This window comes from Drosophila bipectinata, chromosome XR (genome assembly GCF_030179905.1).
Source record: "Drosophila bipectinata strain 14024-0381.07 chromosome XR, DbipHiC1v2, whole genome shotgun sequence".
Lineage (NCBI taxonomy): Eukaryota > Metazoa > Arthropoda > Insecta > Diptera > Drosophilidae > Drosophila > Drosophila bipectinata.
Genome location: NC_091735.1, coordinates 19,086,977 through 19,107,627, shown reverse-complemented (window position 1 = coordinate 19,107,627; position 20,651 = coordinate 19,086,977). Strand labels below are relative to the sequence as shown.

Sequence of the window (20,651 nt, the reverse complement as noted above, 5' to 3'; positions counted from 1 at the left end):
CTGGAAACGATTATATAAATTTCTTCAATAAAACTCGAACTAAATAGCAGGCATTCTTTTAGAATAAAATGGAATGAATATTTTTCATGGTATTATTGGAGGAGCACTCTTCCATTACTATTGATTCCCCATGATGTGGCACAAATGCGCTTAACTTTCTGGATGTTGCTGCTGCAGCTAGTGCTCCTGTCATTGCAGCAATCGACAGTAGAGCCAGCCCTTTCTCATCCTGGCATCCTTTTCATTTTTTTTTTTTTTTTTTGTAAAATCCTTAGACAACCTCGAAGGCATTCGTAGCCCAAGTGAAGACACCTTGGCCCACGCACAGACAATTTATAAAAGCCACAACAAATGTCTGGGGCTGTAAACTTTCCGTAAATCTTTGCAGCAATGTCTGCCAGAGGCAACAACCAACAACCAACAACAACAATCTGCAACAACCAACAACAACAACAACAACAATAAACCAGAGACAAGGACGATGAGAATGACGTCGTCACGCGGATGTTTCGACGCGACTCTGAAGGATTTTCATGGCTGGCAGTCGCTGAAGCAATAGCCTTTAGTCCTTTTGTTGCAACTGCATTGCAGCACAGTTGTTTTTGTTGTTGTTGTTGCTGTTGTGCACGTCGTCTCCTTTCTATTTATTATAGTTGTTGTTGTTGTTGTTGCTACTACTGCGAGTGCTGCTTTCTGTTCCTGGTTGTGTTGCATGTTGCCGTCAGCATGTCAGAGCAACAACACGTAGCAGCAAGCTCACATAAGCACACAAAATGCGCCTCACAGACATGTAAGCACATGTCCTGGAACTTTCCGAAAAAAAAATCTTCAAAGCGAATTGGCGTATATTCTTCTTTTTCCTTTTTTTTTGTAAGTAATATAAACTAAAAATGGGGTTTTAAATTAGCTAAAGTTTTCTTTTTGTTTAAAATTTAAACAATTTCTTTGTTTGCTTTTTATAGAATTTTTATCATTGATTCAAGAAATTATTATCATTTTATATAAGGGATAATGGTATATTAAATATTTTTTTCCTATTACTATCCATACATATATAATCTGTGATTCTAGAATTTTTTAATTCAATACTGACTCTTAAATAAGTTATAAAAGCTCTCTTTATAGATATAAAATATGAGAAAATTGTTAAAATTTTGTGTTTAGTCTCATATAGTACACTTAGTATAGTATATCTGTCTATAAACTGTCTGTCTATATATTATATTATTCATTGTATGGTAATATATATGGTATGGTACTAGTTAGTATCTGAGCTTATAGTATACTTGTATCTGAACATGTATGAACTTGTAGTATAGTTTTATACAGTATAGTATAATAGAAATAATTGTTTTTGTAGTTTATTGCCTGAAAGAAGTAGCCCATTTTATTTAAAAATGTTTTCTAATTGTTCTCTATTTAAAAAAAAAAACACTAACATGTATTGTTAATACTATAATACATATTTCTAGTATTAAAAATAGTTACATTAATATCAAAGATCTTTCAAACAAGCTTGTGTTAAAATGGTATTTTTAAGAGAAAACTACTACTTGAGAATGACAATCTATTCCTTTAAAAAATACCTAAATTAGTCATTCTTTATTAGTAGAAAAAATTTGTACTTCTCATAGTTTTGATACATTTCCCTTTATATAAGACAATTTTGAGATAGAACTCAAAAAATACTAAAGTACACATATAGTTCCTTATATTAAACCTTAACCTTTCCTGTAAGATGGACCTTGGACTTTTAAACTAAATTTTTCCATTTTAAACTTTTTCAATATTTTTTTTACTAACTTTATGTTAAATATTTTTTTAATATAAATATAAATTTCTGTAGAACACAAATTAAGCTTTATTCTATTTTTGAACTTAATTATTTCTTTAATATTTTGTTAAACCCTTAACCTTTCTCGACTAAACACTAACCCCAACAATAAAAGGGCATCTCGTAAAAATTCCCTCAACATCTCTGCCATCCAGGTGTACGTGTTCCCCCACCCGGTATTAGGTTGGAAGACATTGTCAGCATCTTAGCGTGGCATGGCAGAAGCACAATTTTTTTTTGCCACCAGAATTTTTTCAGAGCCCTTGCCGCAGTAGACTCTTTCCCATCCTTCCTGGTGGTTGTCCTGTTTCATTTTCGTTGCTACTAAAGTCCTTGCTTTCATTAAGGTAATCCAGACATGATCATGCATATATGTAGTGTGTGCTATATAGAGTCTATATAGTCAAGGAACGCATAGTAAGGAAGGCATAGGAAGAAGTAGATATTGAATCTTAAAATTCTGAAATAATTTTGTATTTATTTTTTATATTTTTGATCCCTATTTTTTAAGCTTCCTTGCTGCCTAACCATTTTTTTAATTTTAATTTTGGTGCTACATCTTCTCTCTTAACTTTTCCACCCATTCCTATTCCCAAAATATGTCCTGGCCCCACTGGCCCTTTCTCGGAGCCATCCAGGAAGTAGGGCCTTTGGCATGACAAACTTTTTTATGTAAATTCTGGGCTGATGCTGCTTCTGTTACAGTTGTCGCTTCTTGTTGTTTTACTTTCTGTTTGCCATTCCAGCACCTGTGCTCAGTTTTTATTTTTATATATTTTTTTAAACATACATATATTTAAAAAGGTAAGAAAAAAACATAAAGATTTCAGCTTTATTGAGCAAGAAAAAGCGAAGCAAACCCAGAAGAGAGTGAAGTGAGTGGAGTGAGTGCTATCTAATCGAATCAAATTTCCTCAAAACATACTTTTCAGGTCACTTTTCAACTTTCTACGAGAAACACTTGACAATCCTGCCCAGAGTAGGCTTCTCCTCCTCCTCCTCTACTGGACCCCGAAAAAGTTTCAATTGCCTTGGGTTCCCCATTTTTGGCCCACACACTTTCGGTCAACTGTCGGTTCAAAGTTCAAATGGTCGAGTAGGTATGAGGGTTGGATTTTCGGGTTTCCCCTCCACCTCCTCCACCTCCCTCACCATCTCCTCCTCTAATCAATTTCCACAAAACTCAACTTTTCAACGCGTATCTGGCGCGTATTTTGGGTATTTGTGGCCAATGCAGCTGGCATAAGCTGGAAAATTAATTGAAACCGAAGCATGTTGAGAGGCCATCAACATAGAAATAGATAAATTCAGGAGAACAACAACTGTTGGAAGGAGATGAGTTTGTAGAAAGGGGAATTGTAGATGCTCTACTTCAATAAAAAGATAGAGATTTTATAGGGGAAGTGTAGAGTCTTTTAAAAGGTATGCAGATTTTCACATAAGATAGAAAGAATATCAAGTGGCTAGCTATCAAGTGGATTATAAGAGGATATACCGATCTGGTAATAGATTATATATTATTTTAGAGGCTTACAAACAAGAAATTCATAACTTAGACCCAAAAAAATACTAAAAATTAAAAAAATACGGACATTAGAACAAGTCTGAACATGTTTAAACATGTCTGAAAGCGAGTGACATGTCTAAACATGTTTAAAACTAAGAAAAGCGTCAACTAATCAACAAAAAATATAAAATCCACCACAAAACAAGGATTTTAGAACAAAAAAAAGAAAAAACGGACATAAGAACAAGTCTGAACATGTTTAAGCATGTCTGAAAGAGATTAACATGTCTGAAAATGTCTTAAACTTAAAAAAACGTCAGCTAATCACCAAAAAAATATAAAATCCACCACAAGAAACCCCTTTTAAACCCTCAAGATCCCAAACCCTTCAAAAAAACCCCAATACCCCCCTTAGGAAAGAGTATAAAATACAAACCAAACCAAACGAAGAAAAGTAAGAAATAGAAAAAAAAAAGAATGGCGCAACAAAAAAAAAAGTGAAGAAAACGGGAAGGCCAATGATTGATTAAGCCCGGCTTTTCCTGGAAAACTCAAGTCAAGAGAAGTCAAGTCGAATCGCATTGTATCGCATCGAAGGGAATCAAGTGGAGTCAAGTCGAGTCATCATCAAATGAGATTAGACAGTCAGCCGAGAGATTAGACATTCGCACTGACCTGAGTCAGTGGAGTAGTAGTCATAGTCTCAGTAGTAGGGGTCGAGACACATCTGTCGATGGCTTCTCAACAGTCATTTTCTGACGCATACAAAATTGCTTTTAATCTACTTGGATCATCAATAGGGAGGGGGGAAGGGGAAGTCACCACGGAAATGGACAGTTTTCCAAAAGAAATAGAATGAATTTCAAATAAAATATCAACTTCCCAACTAAATCCCCCAAACTACTAATATATCTTGCTATAGCAACGAAACGCACTGTATGATAACATTTTAGCTTGCTTGTTAGAAATTAGAAATAATTACAAGTAATCATAATAAACGGGCATAAAAAATTAAACGAAAACCAGCCACCAGGACACACAAGACCAAAAAAAAAAAAACAAACAAGGACATGAGACTCGAAGTCGAACTCCAACCCAAGCTTGGTATCTGTCCCTTTTTTTTTTTTTTTTTTGTTGGTGCCCCGTGACGGCCATAAATATGATGATAATTAAGTGTGTCTCGCACATATACTCAATTTAGCCTTATTAACCCAAAAAATGACACAGATATTAATTTTCCGCCCACACACACACACACTCCCTGACACACACATGAGCACCATCAGATCCTGACTCTCTCCTTCCACTCCTGCCACATTTTCTCCATTTTCCGAGTCATGGGAAGTGGCGCCTTGGCATAAAGCCTAAACGTAAACGAGTAAATTGGCAGATTTAAGCAGTAAACAACAAAAACGGCCAACAAAACAGGCCCAAACAACACTCCCACTCACCACCTCCCACTCCTCCCTGGCACACTCTGGGCCGTAAAGGAGGAGCACACACTCGCAAAAAAAAAAAAAAAAAAAACAGAAAAAAAAATGTCAACAATCTATTGACAGCTGAGACTGTAACTGATTGTATGGCGAAAAGGGGTGGGTGTGGGATGGTAAGGATAACAGGGGGGGCTGGGAAGGGCAGGGCATTCAGCGAAAGCGGGCCACGTAGCAAACAAAGACATAAGCGTCTCTCAGTCATAAAGAAAGGGGGCGCGATGGTGCAACACCAGGGGTGTTTTTTAGATTTAGTCTTTGGTGAGAAATCTTAAAAAAAAATAAATATAGCTTTGAGTTGCATTTAAGATGGCTTAAAAATTTAAGCTTTTATAAAATTAAAAAAATTCTAAGATGTTCAAATTTATAAGCAGGTTATTTTATAAAATATTTCTTTAAAAAATGATAAAAATTAAGAGCATTTATAAAAATCTTATAGAGTACTACATTATGGAGTATTAGTATTATGGAGTAAAATTTATATTACAGAGAATTCTAAAACACATTTCTTAAATTTCAAGATTAAAATACAAAAAAATCATCAGAAGTAACAATTTTTAAACAGATTATTGTGTAAAATAATACTTTAAAAAATATATTAAGATTATAGGGCTTTAATTGAAATAATATATAGTTCTTATATAATAAAAATATAATAATAATATTAAAGATCGTATGGTGGTAAATAAATATTATAGAAATTCAGATTCAGAGATGTACAGATTTTGTACAATATTTTACTTTAAAAATTTTCAATAATTATTGAGCTCTTATGAAATTTTTTCAAGTATTTTTAGATAATATTATAGAGTTTTATAGATGTCTTCTTAAAAAGACTTCTTCTTAAAAAATTTCTAAAAGTGAAGTAATAAACTTTAAGGAATCTTGAATTAAATATAAACTTTAAATTTTTATAACAATCTCTTTCCTTATATAAGGATTCTTTTATAAACCTCTCTGTTCAAATTTTTCTATTCATTTATATTTCTATTCTAAAATCCCTGTTTTAAGACACCTTTTCTTAAACCCCCAACACCCCATCACTTTCTTTTACCAAACCAAACAAATTTGATTAAAAACCATGTTTAAAATCAATGCCAAAATGCTGGCAAGCCAATTTAGAGCATCTTGCCAATTTATTTGCCATTTCCCCAACATCAAACGGAATAAAACAGAGCCAAGCACCCGGACCACCCCCCCTTTAAAAAAAAAAATAAATATAAAATAGCAAATTGAAGAGAGACCCCCCTTAGAGAAGAAAGGGAAGAGGTGCTGGCTGCTAATTTAGATGTCAATAATTTTGACTCGACAAATACATGGTGTGTTGCGGTTGTTTATATAGATATACAAACATATCTACAATTTATACAAAAAAAAAAAGAAAGATATATAATTTTTAAAAGGCGTGACTGCAAAAACACAACTTTTGTAGCATGTGTGCTCTGGTAATAATAACATCAATTTCAAATAATACCACATTCACACACACACTTCTCCTTCCAAATACCCTGCCCAATTAAATATCAAAATCATATATATGGTTTGGTCCTTTAGGGCATCTCATAGTTCGTATATCTCTCTCCCACGTGTTTCCTAACCACTGGCTATCTGCAAGTCCCCCCGGCAGACACCAACCCACTGCTCTCATATATTTATGGCCTAATATATTATATATTTATGTGTCTGTCATTTAATAAATTTTGCTGATAATGTCATAGACATCAGCGTAAAAATGACCCCCCGAACCGCTTCCCCCCAGAAGTATGCTTCACATGATTTGCTTTCATGATTTGTGTTTTTTTTTTTTTTTGGTCAAAATGGCAGCATCGAAACGAGGCGCAAAAATTCCGAGCCAAACCTTTCCCATTTGAGAAGTCAATTTTTATTGTTGTTTATTATTATTTATTTATGTTAACGGTTTCGGAGGAGATCCCTATATGCGTGTCCTTTCTTTGTTTCCCTTTTTTTTGTTTTTTTTTTTGGACCAGACCTTTTGGTGCATATGCGGCAATACGCATTGCGGTTCTTAATGGTATGTATATTTTGGGTCATTTTTTGAATGATTTTATTGGTAAGATGTCTTTGTTTTTTTTATATTTGACTATTTATTTTAATTTGTTTGGTTTTTTGTTATTTAATTGATTAGTTTTGCTTATTTTCGCATTTCTACATATCTTAACATGTCTAAACATGTCAGAAAACGTTAGATAATGTCTTAAACTTCACTTATAACTTATTCTAAACCTGTCAGAACATGTCCAAAAATGTAGAAAAATATCTAAAACTTGAAGTAATTTTTTATTTATTTTGTTAATATTTAACTACTGTTTATAATATTGTTGCTTGTGTATTATTTAAATGAGTATTTTTGACTTTTTTCATTATTATTATGTATCGAAACTTGTCCGAACATGTCAGTACATATTAAAACATGTCTGAAATTTAATGTAATTATATGTGCATGTTTTTATGTTTTATAAATGTATTTCTTCATTCATTTTCAATTTTCTTTTATGATTTAATAGGTAAGTTTTTGCTAGTTACTAGTAGTTTCCTTCTTTTCGCATTAGTCCATGTCTAACCATATCACATTAAGTCCAAACATGTCAGAACATGTCTAAAACTTAACCTAATTTTGTATTGATGTCTTTAGTTTGGCTTGAATTTCATACTTTCTTTTATTTCCTAGCATCTATTAAACTTTTTTGATTTATTTTATAAAAAAATATATTCCTTTTTCTTTTCAAATTAATTTAAATTTTTTGGATAAATTCCTTGCCATTTTCCATTTGCTTCCCTGCCTCTCACTTTTCTCATGTCTCTCTCAAAAAAAAAATAAAAATGTCAAGAATTTTCCGGCCCATCATTTTAACGTTTATGCAGCATTTTCGCTTATTTTCATTTGTTGTTCTTGTTGTCTTTCATTTTATTTTAACAAAGCCCCCCCCCTCTCCTGAAGCTGACTCAGCTGTCAATTCAACCCCACACTCTGGATACACTCGCTACCCCATATTTGCATATCACATTCACCAATTTTATTTGTGTGTTCTCAAGTGGGATTCATTTCGATACTCAAAAATTGTTCAAAAGCCTTTAAATTGTGCGCCATATAAGAGGGGCTCACACACAAAAAAAACGAGAAAGGAGGGGGGGAGTGAGTGGCGCAAAAAAATGAAAATAAAAATAAAAAAAAAATGAAAGAAAGAAAAAGTGCCAAGGATGCTGAAAGAGGGACAATGGAGGCCAGGCGGCAGGCGGCAGGCGGCTTTTCTACTCAAATCGATTGTTGGCAATGAAGTCAATTACATAAACGGTATGCAGAAATATGAGGGTACTAAAAAATTTCACAAAAAAAAAAAATGTTTAGTCGAGAGTGATGGTTGAAATAAGAGCTTGAGATGTTTTTAAGGAGTGCCGGTTGAGTTGAAATGACATTTTTCATTTAAAGATATTATTAGGGAGTCTGTTATAGAGTTTGTGATAGAGTCTGTTATAAAGACGGGGAGTTATTAATAAAGGGGGGTCTGTATTAAATATTATAGCATTAAATCTGGGTAGGAAAGATTTGGTCTAGTTTTTAAGATCCGGGTACCTGATACCCGGTACTTTTCGGAACTTTTTCTTATAAAGGTAACCCTTTTTCAAAAATAAGATAAAAGTAAAAAAAAAAAGAGAAAAGTGAAGAAAAACTTGAAGAAAATCCAACAGAGACTTCGAACCACAAACTCAACACCTGCCACGCCCACAGCCTCCTCAGCGACACCCCGCCTATTGCATCTCCGGACGCCCCTTTCGCTGTCAATTGCCAACACCAGAGGGCGTCAAAGTGACGTGTCGTCTGGCAGGTCCTTCCTTTTCAACCTTCCTATCCTTGCCCCTGCCCCTTGCAGTTGCCACCTGCACCCTCTCGCCCCCTTCTTTGACTTCTTTGCTTTTATCATCCTCCTTTACCTCCTCCCCCTAGCTGTGACTGTGTGTGTGTGAAGCATTTAAAAGTCACTTAAGTGGAAATTAAAAAGAAATTATTCACTTTGGCACATTTTACAGCATTTACACGCACGCACACACACAATCAGACACACACACACACTTAAACTCACGCACACTTGTACACACAAAAGGTTTTTCCGAGTTTCCTTCAGTGTGTCCACCTCCTGTTTTCGTCCTGTTTTGCTTCAATTGCTTTTTTTTATTTTTTACAGATTTATTTTCATTTTTTTTTCTTCCTTTTTTTTGCCTTTTTGTTTGTTTGTTTGTTGTAATTGTTGTGGTTTGCCTCATTATTTGTGTCTCTGGTCAGAGGGGGGGTGGGGAGGGGTCGGTCATCTCATCCACCCACCCCCTTAATTGTGGTCCAATTTCTGTGTCTTTTGAGTTTTTGGGGTCCCTTTTCGGTGTCCGAGTCCGAGTCCGAGTCGGAGCCCGAGCCCGGGCTTGTGGCACATTTCCTACATTTGACCACAATATTTTTGGGGAATTGCTCTCAAATTGTTTATTGCCGACCTCAAAGCTATTTGGGCATTATGGCCAACAGCAATGCAACAGGACGACAGCAGGACGAGAGCGGAGAACATGACCAGTCCAGGACCCACAGGATAAGAAGGTGAGACAAAAGGTGTTTTCATTTTCCGAATAACTTCAGGCAAAAGATTACACTTTTAATAGCAATTAGAAAATGAAATTAGTGCATTTTGGGGTTTTAAAGGATTTTCTGCAAGTTGTGGCCTTATTTTTGGGGTTTTTGGGGATTATTTGAAGTTAATAGAGTATGTAATGAGGGGGAATAAGGGTTGAAGGCTAGAGGGTCTTAGGGCTTAAGTTGGAAAACCAGATTTATGGTTTTATTTGAAGAATTTTTAAATTAAATTATTCTATTAATCTTCAAATATAACTTCAAAAAATAATATTTCTTTTTCTCTACAAATTCCACAAAGTTTCTACAAATTTCTGTAACTTTTCATAGGATCTCTTAACTATCTGTCTATGTATATCTATAGATCTATAAGTCTATCGAATAATATCGTAAGGCAACATTAGTTAGAAATTTATTAATTTGATAATTTTCAAAATAAAACATATGCTTTAGGATTAATATGAAATAATGATATATAATTATAATAGATAAAAAATAAGAGATATAGATATACATAGATAAGGCTGCATAAAGGTAAGGTATTTTAAATATATATGAAAATTATTTTAATATGCAGTTTTTTATGAATTCAAGATTTGTTGCGAATTAAAAAGTTAATTTCAAGGTGTATAGACTTATGAATATGATATATAGATCATATATGTACGAAGTATAACAAAGTTTATAGTAGTTAAGATATAGAAATAAAGAGTATGAAATTCAATAAATATTTTCCATTAAGATCTGATGATTGCAAGAGGGTTTAGTAAGTTTTTTAAACTAAATGTTGTAACTTGTCTAAATTCTACTAAATTTCTAATCATTGTTAGTTGTAATTTTTAATGAAGCCTCTTTTAAAATAAATAAATAAATAATCTATAATAAAGATTCTATAGATTCTATAGATTCTATATCTTACAAGAGTTGAAAATAATTTTAAGCAAAAATAAGACATTTTTATTTTTAATTACCTTAAATTAATATTTTAGTTAGGATGATTCTTATGATCTACAATGAATCAGAATAAACCTGCCTCAAGCCTCTTAAAAAATTATATATTTCTTTAAACCCCTTAACCTAATAAAAAAGTATAGATTCTATATCTTTAAAAGATACATATCTTTCTTTATCTTTAAAAGATATATGTATATCTTTCTATATCTTTAAAAATAAACCGATAACAACCACCCTGCTCTTACTTATTAGATATTTTTTTGATTTAATTCTCTTTTTTGTTTTCAACACCCAAACCGAAATATGTGTGTCATGTTCAAAGGAATCGGTCTTCTGTTTTTTGTGTCACCCGCGTCCTGGCCTCATCAGCTTAATCATTGAAGGAGAAGGAATATTTTGCCTGGCAAGGATCTTCGTCACTGAGCTTTCTGGGCCAAAAAAAAGGACAAAAAAAAGAGCAAAAAAATAATAGAGAAAAAAGGAAAGAAAAATAAATAATATAAAACGAGAGGAAACATTCAGTTTCGCTTGACGGCGACCCATTGACCAAGTTAAAAAATCCCCCCCACACACACACACACTGGGACATCTATATGATACATGTATGTATGAGTTATGCAAACCGCACATGTGTGCTAGTGTGTGTTTGAGACTCCTTCTATATATCATATATATCTATATATTTTGTGGTTTCTTTTTTTTTCGCTTTTGCCTGCAAAGGCACTTTAAATGCGGTTTGGGGCCGCGGAATCAAGCGCCAAGAGACCTCATAAAAAACGACTAACGCGACTTACACATACACAGATACAGAAACAGATGCATATATACACCCACACATATACACTTGAAACTTTGGCAGAAGAAGAGAAACCAAAACAGAAATATTTCGCTCCATTTTTTTTGTATTTTTTTCATGTTTTTTTTTTTTTGAACGAAAATTTGTGCCATGCCATGTGCCTGGGATTGCATAACCCCAACCCCTTAACCTCTCTAGCCTCTCTGTAAAAAAACCTCAGCTCCAATCCAGCACCACCCCCCCCCTTTTCATTTTCAGCCCCAGCCGCCCCTGTGCCTTGCTATTTGAAGTGAGGCCTCCAGCTTCATTTGGCAACTGAAAATTCCCACAGATTAAACAGGGAATTGAAACTAGACTAGAGTAGGTTTAGGTTTCACGAATCACGAGGGTATATATATTTACCGTTATGTTTGTATACGGTGGGTATGGGGAGGGGGGGAATACAAGCTGGTGGCAGAGGTAATGCATGTTCAGGTGTCAAAATTATAAAGGATATATGTATGTTGCCAAAAAGGCAAGTCCAAATTAATGGGAATAGTTCCTTTTTAAAGGGATGTTTTTTTGCAGAATTTGAAGAAGAATTTTTGTGACGAAAGCAACTAATAAAATGAGTTTAACCATCTTTAAACATTGTTATTATATATAATTAGTAATTAATATTTATTATTATTTGATTATTATTGCTTGAATTACTTAACTTTCTAAATTAGTAAACCTAAAGGATGAATTGAAGCTTTCGTCACGAATTCAGCTTTCAACTTCTTGTTTTTATTATTTTTTTAAGTTCTTATTATTGCTTTTATTCATTTATTTCATTATTTTATCTTTACTATTTTTCCATCTTATTTTCTTTTAATATTTCTATAACTCCTAGTTCCTATTATAATCTTTTTAATTATAATTCTTTTCTTTTAACAGTTTTGAATTAAATTTTAGTAACGAAAGTAATATATAAACAAAACTATAACGACTTATTTTATTTTGATTCTTTTTTAAAAATATTAAGAGAGCTTTTTTAAGTTATAATCCAGAAAGTAGCAATATTTAAAGTACGAATTGAAAGAGTTGAATATTTTTCGTCACGAACTTTAGGATTATTATGTTTCTGTGACGTCTTCTAAGTCTCTTGAAAGCAATTTTCATGACGAAAGGAACTTATAGTATTAACAAAAGCATTTATATATTGACAAATTATTTTTATTTATTATGATTAAAAACAAAATAAATGATTATGGGATTTATTTTAAATGTATTTATTATTTGATTTATTTTGAACTACCTTCAAATTACGTAAACTTCAACAGTGTTTTATATATTTTACAACATTCTTTAAAAAATTGTGTTTAAATATCCCATAAGTACATGAAATAATATTATTTATTTATTTGTTCTTCTAATATTTATGCTTTCTTTTAATAGCTCAGTACCTTTAAAAATAAAATACTTATAAAATGTGTATGTATTAAGAAAAACTACTTAAAACTACTAAAAAGACAACCTTAAAGCTATACTTTTAAGACATACATATATGCCTCAACAAAAACCCCCAAAATCTCTCGCTACCCTCCAACCAACTTGTTATATAAATTATATCAGAAGCATACACCCCAGAAAAAATTAATTAAATAGAGTTTTTAAAAAAAGAAACCCGAGCCAGCAAGCAGAGGCAAGTTGATCAGCCATTTTCAATGCAAACTGAAGGCAGAATTAGAGCTGCGAGCTGCGAATAGAAATGGAATTAGGGATTAGGATGACAGGTCGACAACCACAAAGCCATCAGTAGACCCCTAAGCCCCGGAACTACCCTTCGACCCCTCCCGACCTCCATCATCGGGCCATGGCTCATCGGGCTCCACATTCGCTTCGCTGGCAACTTAAATTCTCTTCACTCAACACTGGGACAAAGTTCAAACAGAGAACTACTGCTGCTGCAGACAGGGGCGTTACTAAAAAGGGGGGTTGAGGACGGACTGGAGGGGGGGTGGGCTGCCTCAAAAGAGCGCAAAAAACATGAGGGGGGGTGAGGAGGAGGAGAAGCTGGAATGATGCACTGCATCCACGGCAAAAAGTTCATTAATCTAGTTACAAGTTCGCGCAGACAGTTCGCATAATCAATCAATAGACAGGAGAGTTTCGGGCAAGTGACGGGGTAGAGGGGGTTGGAAAAAATTCAGGGGGTAACTCTTGGGCGTAAACATGTAAGCCCCCCTCTGCCCTCCCTTGAGGTAGGCGTGACTGCTGAATGGGCGTGACACTCTTTTTTTTTTTTTTGGTCTTCCAACGGCTGAGTGACAGGAACAGGATAGCATTTTCCGAGCGGGTTTTCCTTTTAGTGAGAAAAACTATGTTTGGCAAAAAACTGAAACCAAGAAAATTAGATTAAATGGGTAAAGGCAAAACCTGCGGGGCTCTGCCTTCATTTTTTTTTTCTGCTTTCTTGTTTTCTGGTCTGGTCTTTGGAAACAGTTCATTAGGTGGAAAATATTTATTAAAAACTTGCTTTGTTGCTTGCTGGCTTATGGAGGGGTTCAAAATATTGAACAGAAAAAAAGGTTGTAGGTTTTTTCTTATAAAGAGATATTATTGGGATTTTATTTAAGGTAGTTGGTTGATTTTTTAGGTTTCTAAGTTTATTTTAAGGGGACTATAATTTATTCTGTTTATATAAACAGAGTTAGATATGAGTTTTATTGATAAATCCTCTTATATCTCAAGATATTACTTTAAAAGCTTGTAGATCTTACAGATAGATCTTAAATCATACAGATACTTGAAGTACATACCACCAATAATTATCTGTTTTACAATATTATATTTAAATTTTCATTTAAAAATACTTTCATCCAAAAATACAATTTTTAGATATATCATCCTATGGAGTATAGATTATCTACAGATTCTATGGTACAGATACTTATATTAATTTAGATTAGAATATATTATAGATACCAATATTAAATGCCCTTATAAATGCTTAGTTTCGTAAAAAAATGTTAAATTTTTGATTCTTGTATATATTTTTTATAATATCCTCCAAATCTTCATAAAATGTAGACTTGTAGATCTCACAGGTAGTTTATAGGCTTTAAAGATAAAGGCTTTTGTTAAGATTAATATTTTTTCAATCTTATAAATATTTTCTTCTAAAAATTTCCCAAAATAAACCGACATTTTCTTCTTAAAAGACACCGTCCTCTAGAGGAGTATAGACCTCAAAACCTTCCCAATCTACCCTTATATCTTTGGAACTGCTTATTTTCCTTAAACCAAAGTAGACCCTGACTTTAAAATAAGTCAAAAGCCTTGACATCCTATTCCAATCATTCCCCTCGAAATCCTACTGACATTCAGATCATACGGAGCAAAGGTCAGAACAAAACCAAAAGTCCACAAAACTGGACCACATTTTCGGAACAAATATTTAAAAAAAAAAATTGAAAAAAAAATTTAAAAAAAAAAGAGGATTTCTAGAAAAATAAATATAATGGATCAGTCAAAGGCCAAGGTCTCTAGCGTGGAGAAGGCAGCCGAGACATCGGGAAGGACCATCAGGATCGAGGCAAGTGCCAACATTCAAGGATCACCATCGTCATCCAGCCACATGGGAAAAGTGAGTCGTCCAGCATCGGATTCCGGTTTCAGTTCGGCGGAGAGCACCGATTCGGTGAAAGGATCCTTCAGTACTTCAGTGAGTGGATCGGCGCCCACTGTGCTGCGACTGCGTTTGAGCCACGCCCATTCGCCGCCCCGAGCCTCCACCTCCACTTCGACTTCGACCTCACCGCCGGAGCGGCATGTGGGTTTCCACGAGGGCGTCATCGATAATGAGCACATGAACAAGCGCAAGTCCAAGTGCTGTTGCATCTACCGGAAGCCGCATCCGTTCGGCGAGAGCTCCTCGTCCACGGAGGACGAGTGCGAGCACTGTTTCGGCCATCCGGAGGTCCGTCAGCGGAATCGCCTGGAGAAGCAAAAGAAGCGCCGGCAACAGTGCTCCGGAGACTGCGATTGCTGCTGCTGCTGCGGTGGAAGGCAGCATACCCAGGATACAGTCAAGGATACAGTCAAGGATAAAGAGTCCAAGACGCAGGCTGTTTGGGAAGAGCAAGTCCACAAGGATTAAGCTTCTACAAGCCTTGTCCTTATCCTTATAGTCCTGCCTATATACTTTTGTTTCAAAATCTCAAGAATTACTTTGGTTGACTTTTTAAATTTCAAATTTCATCATCAATTTTTGTGAATTAAAATTTTGCATCCGAAAGATTGAGTTTGCTGACCTCTCCGGCTGCTTTTTGGCACAATTCTTCTATTGCTCTTTCTCTTTCTTTATAGCTCAGGCCATCTCTTTCGCTTTGTGGTTCGGCTCTCCTTGTCTGTCTCGGTGTCTCGGTGTCTGGGGTTTTAGCCGCAGTCCTTTTGGCTGCCAAAACTTGTGCACGATTTACGTCAATTGGACAAGCGCCAGGACACGCCTTAACCCCGCAATGCCTGCCCTCTAGCCCTCCAGCCCTCCAGCCTCCTCCCTGACCCCCTGCCACTCTCAAATCCTTTTTGGCCAGGCTCTATGTTTACCTAAAATGCAATTCTCCTTTTTCCCGCTGCAGTTTTGCATTTATTATTGAGAGTGAGAGAGAGAGGGCCAGGCTGCCATTTTCCATTTTCCCATTTTACTTTACCACTTTGGCCTTTGAAAAAACCCCCACCCCACCCTTTCTCTTCTATAAAATATATATCTATATATCCCTCTATTCCCGGATATATACAAGTTTTTCTTTTTTTTATTTACGCATGGCAAATAAATGTTGAAAATAATATGATGGCTTGGCTTTTGGGGTTAAGGAACTTTTTTGCCAGCTTCGTTTTCGGTTTCGACTTTTATTTTTGTCTTCCCTTTTGGCTTCTTTATTTTTTTTACTTTTTTCCTCTATTATTTCTCCTCTTTGAAAAATTATGAAAAATTATACTCAATGCTGGTAAGTTTTTTTCTTATTTTTTTTTTTTTTGGGCTTGTTTCAAGTGCAAGTCATGGAGATACGGTTTGTTTTGGTTTTTTTATTGCTTTTTGAAAAAATATACAAACTATACTAAATATATTAACTTTTATTTTATACTTCAATTTTAGTTCATTTTATTTCTTTTTTTAAACAGTTCGTTTAATTTTTTAAGAAAATAAACCAACGCTGCGTATGAGTTATATTCCGTAGAAGATTACTCATACGCCATGGAGTCTCCCTCTTTTCAAGGCTCTGTTTTTTTTCAAGAAGATACGTTTCTAATATTCTTATTATTTTTTTTTTTTATTTGTCTCATTCTAAAAAAAAAAATAAAGCAAAATCAGCAAATTTAAAATTAAAGCAAATTTTTTACAAGTGAAAAAAATTATATTTTAAACTATTTTTATATTAAATAGTTTACATTGGAATTGGAGAGCTGCTTACTATTTTATTAAATTTTAATTTAAATAGGGTTTTGTTTAATATTATTTCTATTTTCATTATTATTTTAATTTTGAAACTTTATCGTTTTTTATTGAAAATTTTCTTTTAAAATACTTTATTTTTTAATCTATGGATGTTTCTAATAAAACTTTTAGTGGGAATATTAGGAAAAAAAATAGTTAAGTTGAAATGTTTTATTAAACTCTGGCTTACACTGCGTATGAGTACAACCGTATAATTAAATAATATTAATAATTACCATATAATATTAATAATATTAATAATTTAATAAGATTCATTTAATACTTTAATATTTGTGATAGTTATATACATTCAATAGTTACCTATTATTAAATCGAGGCATATATATATAGCTTTACATATATTTTTATATTTTTATTTCACTCCAACTTTAAACTCAGAGTCATATATGGAAATTACTCATACGCAGTGTGGAATTTCTTTTTTAATATTTATTAAATTTATTTACTATAAAGTATATTTAATATATGGTATAGTAAATATTTATGATAATTTAAAAATATATTTCATATTATGTATCATTGTTTTGGTATATTGGCATGCATAGCTTTATAGTTTTGTTTTTAAACATCCTATTATTGCACTCTGGCGTCATACCCTCATAAATAACTCATACGCAGTGTTGTTCGCCCACTTTTTTAAGACTCGATATACAAATATTAAATAATCATTTTTTATACCAAGCCATTAAAATTTAAGACTTCTCTGTTCACTTCTCTACTGCTACTACCTGCCGTATAAGTTTCTATTCCAAAAAATTACTCATACGCCGCATGTGCTGCTATTTCATGGCTATTTTTGAATATATCCATAAATCACTTATTGTCGTGGCCCACCCCCACATTTGGTCCTTAATCGCTTGTCGCCGTTGGTCGGGAATGGCCTCGACACCCAGTTGGGGAATCACCTAAAACTATTTGCAGACCATTGGACTAAACACTTTTGCGGCTGCTCTTCACGCACTTAACGGCCAAATAAAAGTTTCCGGTGTCCGGAAAAGCTCAAAGGACCTCAAGACCAAAAAGGGAGGCTGAGGAGAGCAGAGGCTATGTCTGTGTGGCAGTGGGAAAATCCAAATCTTTGAGCGCCTGCGGTCATAACTTCTTTCTGTATGCCATTGAAATGAAATCTAAAATTCATTACGCATTTTATGCGTCAAAAGGAGATTGGGGATTGGCCAAGATGGGGCAGGAAGGTGGCACGTAATGAGGCGCGTGCCTGTCCAGAGGACCCACCATCCGTCGCCCTTCCCCCACCCCTGCCTTTCAAGGGGCCAAATGGCATTTATGTCCCAATGGAGACACGCACAGAAACGCGACGACAGCAACGCCTTCGACTGTCTCCTCTTGTCTCCTTCTGTCTCCTGTTTTCTTCCGGATTTTCCTCTGCCCCACCAGGGGTTTGGGGAACTGGGAACTGGGGGCTGGTGGCTGGGGGGGGGGGGGGGGGGGGCGGCATCTGCGCCAGCAATTTACCCGCCGGAATTGTAAGCTCAAGCGTCCGTGTCTCCTTTGTCGCTCGCTGGTGGTTGTCTTTGGGGAATAAGATGAATTACATGCTACTGAAGTAGCAGCCCAGCCTCCTTTGCCATTTCTCTCTAGGCTTCTCTCCTTTCTCCACACTCTCTCCACTTGAGACTCTTCTTCTCTGGCCATGCAAAATCATGCAGATAACGCACAAAAAGGTACCAGAAACTAAATCCCCCAGCGAATAGTTTTCCCAGCAATGCCAGTTTCTCAAAAAAAAACAGTGAAACAAAAGGCTTAAAAAAAGAAACCGAGAAAAATTTCTACAAAAAAATGGCTAAAAGCTGGTAGTACAGGGGGAAAAAAAGCGAAGAAAACAAAGAAAAATATTCAGAAACAAGGCAAAATTAAAGAAGAGACAAAATAGCTTTGAAATTCAAAGTCTTGGGAGAAGTTTGCGGAAAGAAAAGGGGAAAACCTTCAAAATTCCAACTTTTTTAAACATGTTTTCAAGTGTGGCTAAATTTGGTATTTTTTAGAATGATTATTTCACGGTTTAAGGCATAATTTCTTATGGTATTTAGAATCTGGATGCTCATTGAATTCAATTTCTTTAATAAAAAAAATATATCCCCAAAAAAGTAAAAGCTGGTCACACTTTTTAAGACATGTTTAAACAAGAAACTTTATTAAATCTCTTAAAAAAGCCAGATATCTTAAACATGTTTCAAAAAATAGTCCTACTCAAGAGCTTAAATCCCAAAAAGGGGTACTTTAGATTAATAATTTTAAAATATACAATAAAACACCCCTAACATTTAAACCAAACCTCCTCTCAAACACCATAATTTCCCTTTAACAAACCCTAACCTAATTTCCAAATGCAACACTTTCTGTATTTTTTATTCCCAAAATCCGATCACATGCTGTTGCGAAATTTATGGAAATTCTCGTTTAACAATTTCCGTCTAGAATCGTAAGCAGTGTGCTTGTGTGGGAAATAAAAGAGGGGGTAGCCCACAAAAAAAAAAATAAATAAATACTAGGCTAGCAGGGGAGTAGAATGGAGGGCGAGTATGGAAAAATCAACCGCACGGAAATCATGTCTACGCATCATTCTTTGTGCTATTACTCAACTACGATACTCCTGGCCGAGGCAGAGAAACCCTCTCTCCACCCCTTTTTTTTTTTCTATAGTATATTTCTATTTTCCTTTGTTTTTTTTTTTGGTGTCCTGAGTGAGGCATTCCTCAGCTAGAGAGTGTGTGTTTGTGTGTGTGTGGCTGTGTGGAAATGTGTGATAAGCAGTTTTCGCCTGGGAATAGACTACAAACACACACACACACACTTGCGTATATATTACATATCCTTTTGGTGCAAGGATAGTTCTTTGAATGCGAATGCCTAGGCCTCGCCTTTTTCCTTTTCATTGGCGTTCAACTGTCCATTCCAAAAAAAAAAAAGAAAATAATGCACTGAGAAAAAATGAAGATTTATTAAGAAAAATAATCCGAAAGAAAACAAATAAAATAAATATATTTTTTTTTAGCTCCAACCATTATAAATTTTATTCAAAGTTTGTTATCTTTTCTTCCTAAAATTTTTCTCTCTCTGTATTCCTGGCCTACTCCTGGCAAAGGACTTTTGCTAAAGGAAGCTGTGGCCACTAATGCAAATATAATGGCAAATGTTTCGGAAATATATTTCACAGATAAAATTGATAAAGAACACGGCCACGGTCGTCCCTAATCCAAAATCCTTTGTATTGCTCTGCAAGAGCGGAAAACTATTTGTTCGCCACATTTTATGCCACACACACCCTTTTTAGGGAACCACAACAACAACAAAAAATATAAAGAAAATATGAGAAAAAAAATGGAAGAAAAAAAATATGATATCTTACTGCGGATTCCCCAAAGGTCCTTTGAAGACTAAAGGCTACTCGGAGACATCAATCGCGAGGTTAAAGAACATATTCTTATACTTTTTTTTAAAGATTTGTTAATAAAGTGTTTCTTACTTCTATACCTAAGCTAACTAACTAGTCTTAAGCTTGAATATCTTTTTAATACTAAAAGATAAAAACCTATAAGATAATAAAATAATCACCTCTCTATTTAAGGATAACTATTTTAAGGAGAATTAATGTGATTTTTTAAATATTTATATTTATTTAAATTATAATCTAGAAATTAATAGAATTCCCTAATTTCAATTTATTTTTATTGATTAATTTTTAATTTTATCTTAAATACAAAAAAAATAGCTTCTACTAATATTTAGATTGAATATCTTTTAAATACTACATATGTAGTATCTCCTACTTCTAAAGTTATAATTTTTTTTTGAAGCGAAATAAGTAAAAAAATTAAACCTTCATCCATATCTCAATTGAAAACTCTACTCTCTTTTTTAGAAACAAGAACTAAAATCTAATATAAATTCCATTACAATTAAATAAATTCAAAAGTTAAACGACTGTACTTCCACA

At 34.3% G+C, this 20,651-nt stretch overlaps 2 protein-coding genes across 3 annotated transcripts in view; one reads left to right on the top strand and one right to left on the bottom strand.

The window, feature by feature from the left end:
• shakB (shaking B) overlaps nucleotides 1-20,651 on the bottom strand; it is a 231,129-nt gene that overhangs the window by 146,884 nt on the left and 63,594 nt on the right. The window lies entirely within an intron of this gene.
• On the top strand, nucleotides 14,537-15,475 carry I-3 (Inhibitor-3). The gene has a single exon (XM_017251956.3). The coding sequence runs from the start codon at nucleotides 14,699-14,701 to the stop codon at nucleotides 15,335-15,337; it is 639 nt and encodes a 212-aa protein (XP_017107445.2). The 5' UTR covers nucleotides 14,537-14,698; the 3' UTR covers nucleotides 15,338-15,475.

What these genes read in the sequence shown, in the direction of transcription:
- I-3 (XM_017251956.3), top strand. Translation starts at nt 14,699, where the DNA reads ATGGATCAGTCAAAGGCCAAGGTCTCTAGCGTGGAGAAGGCAGCCGAG.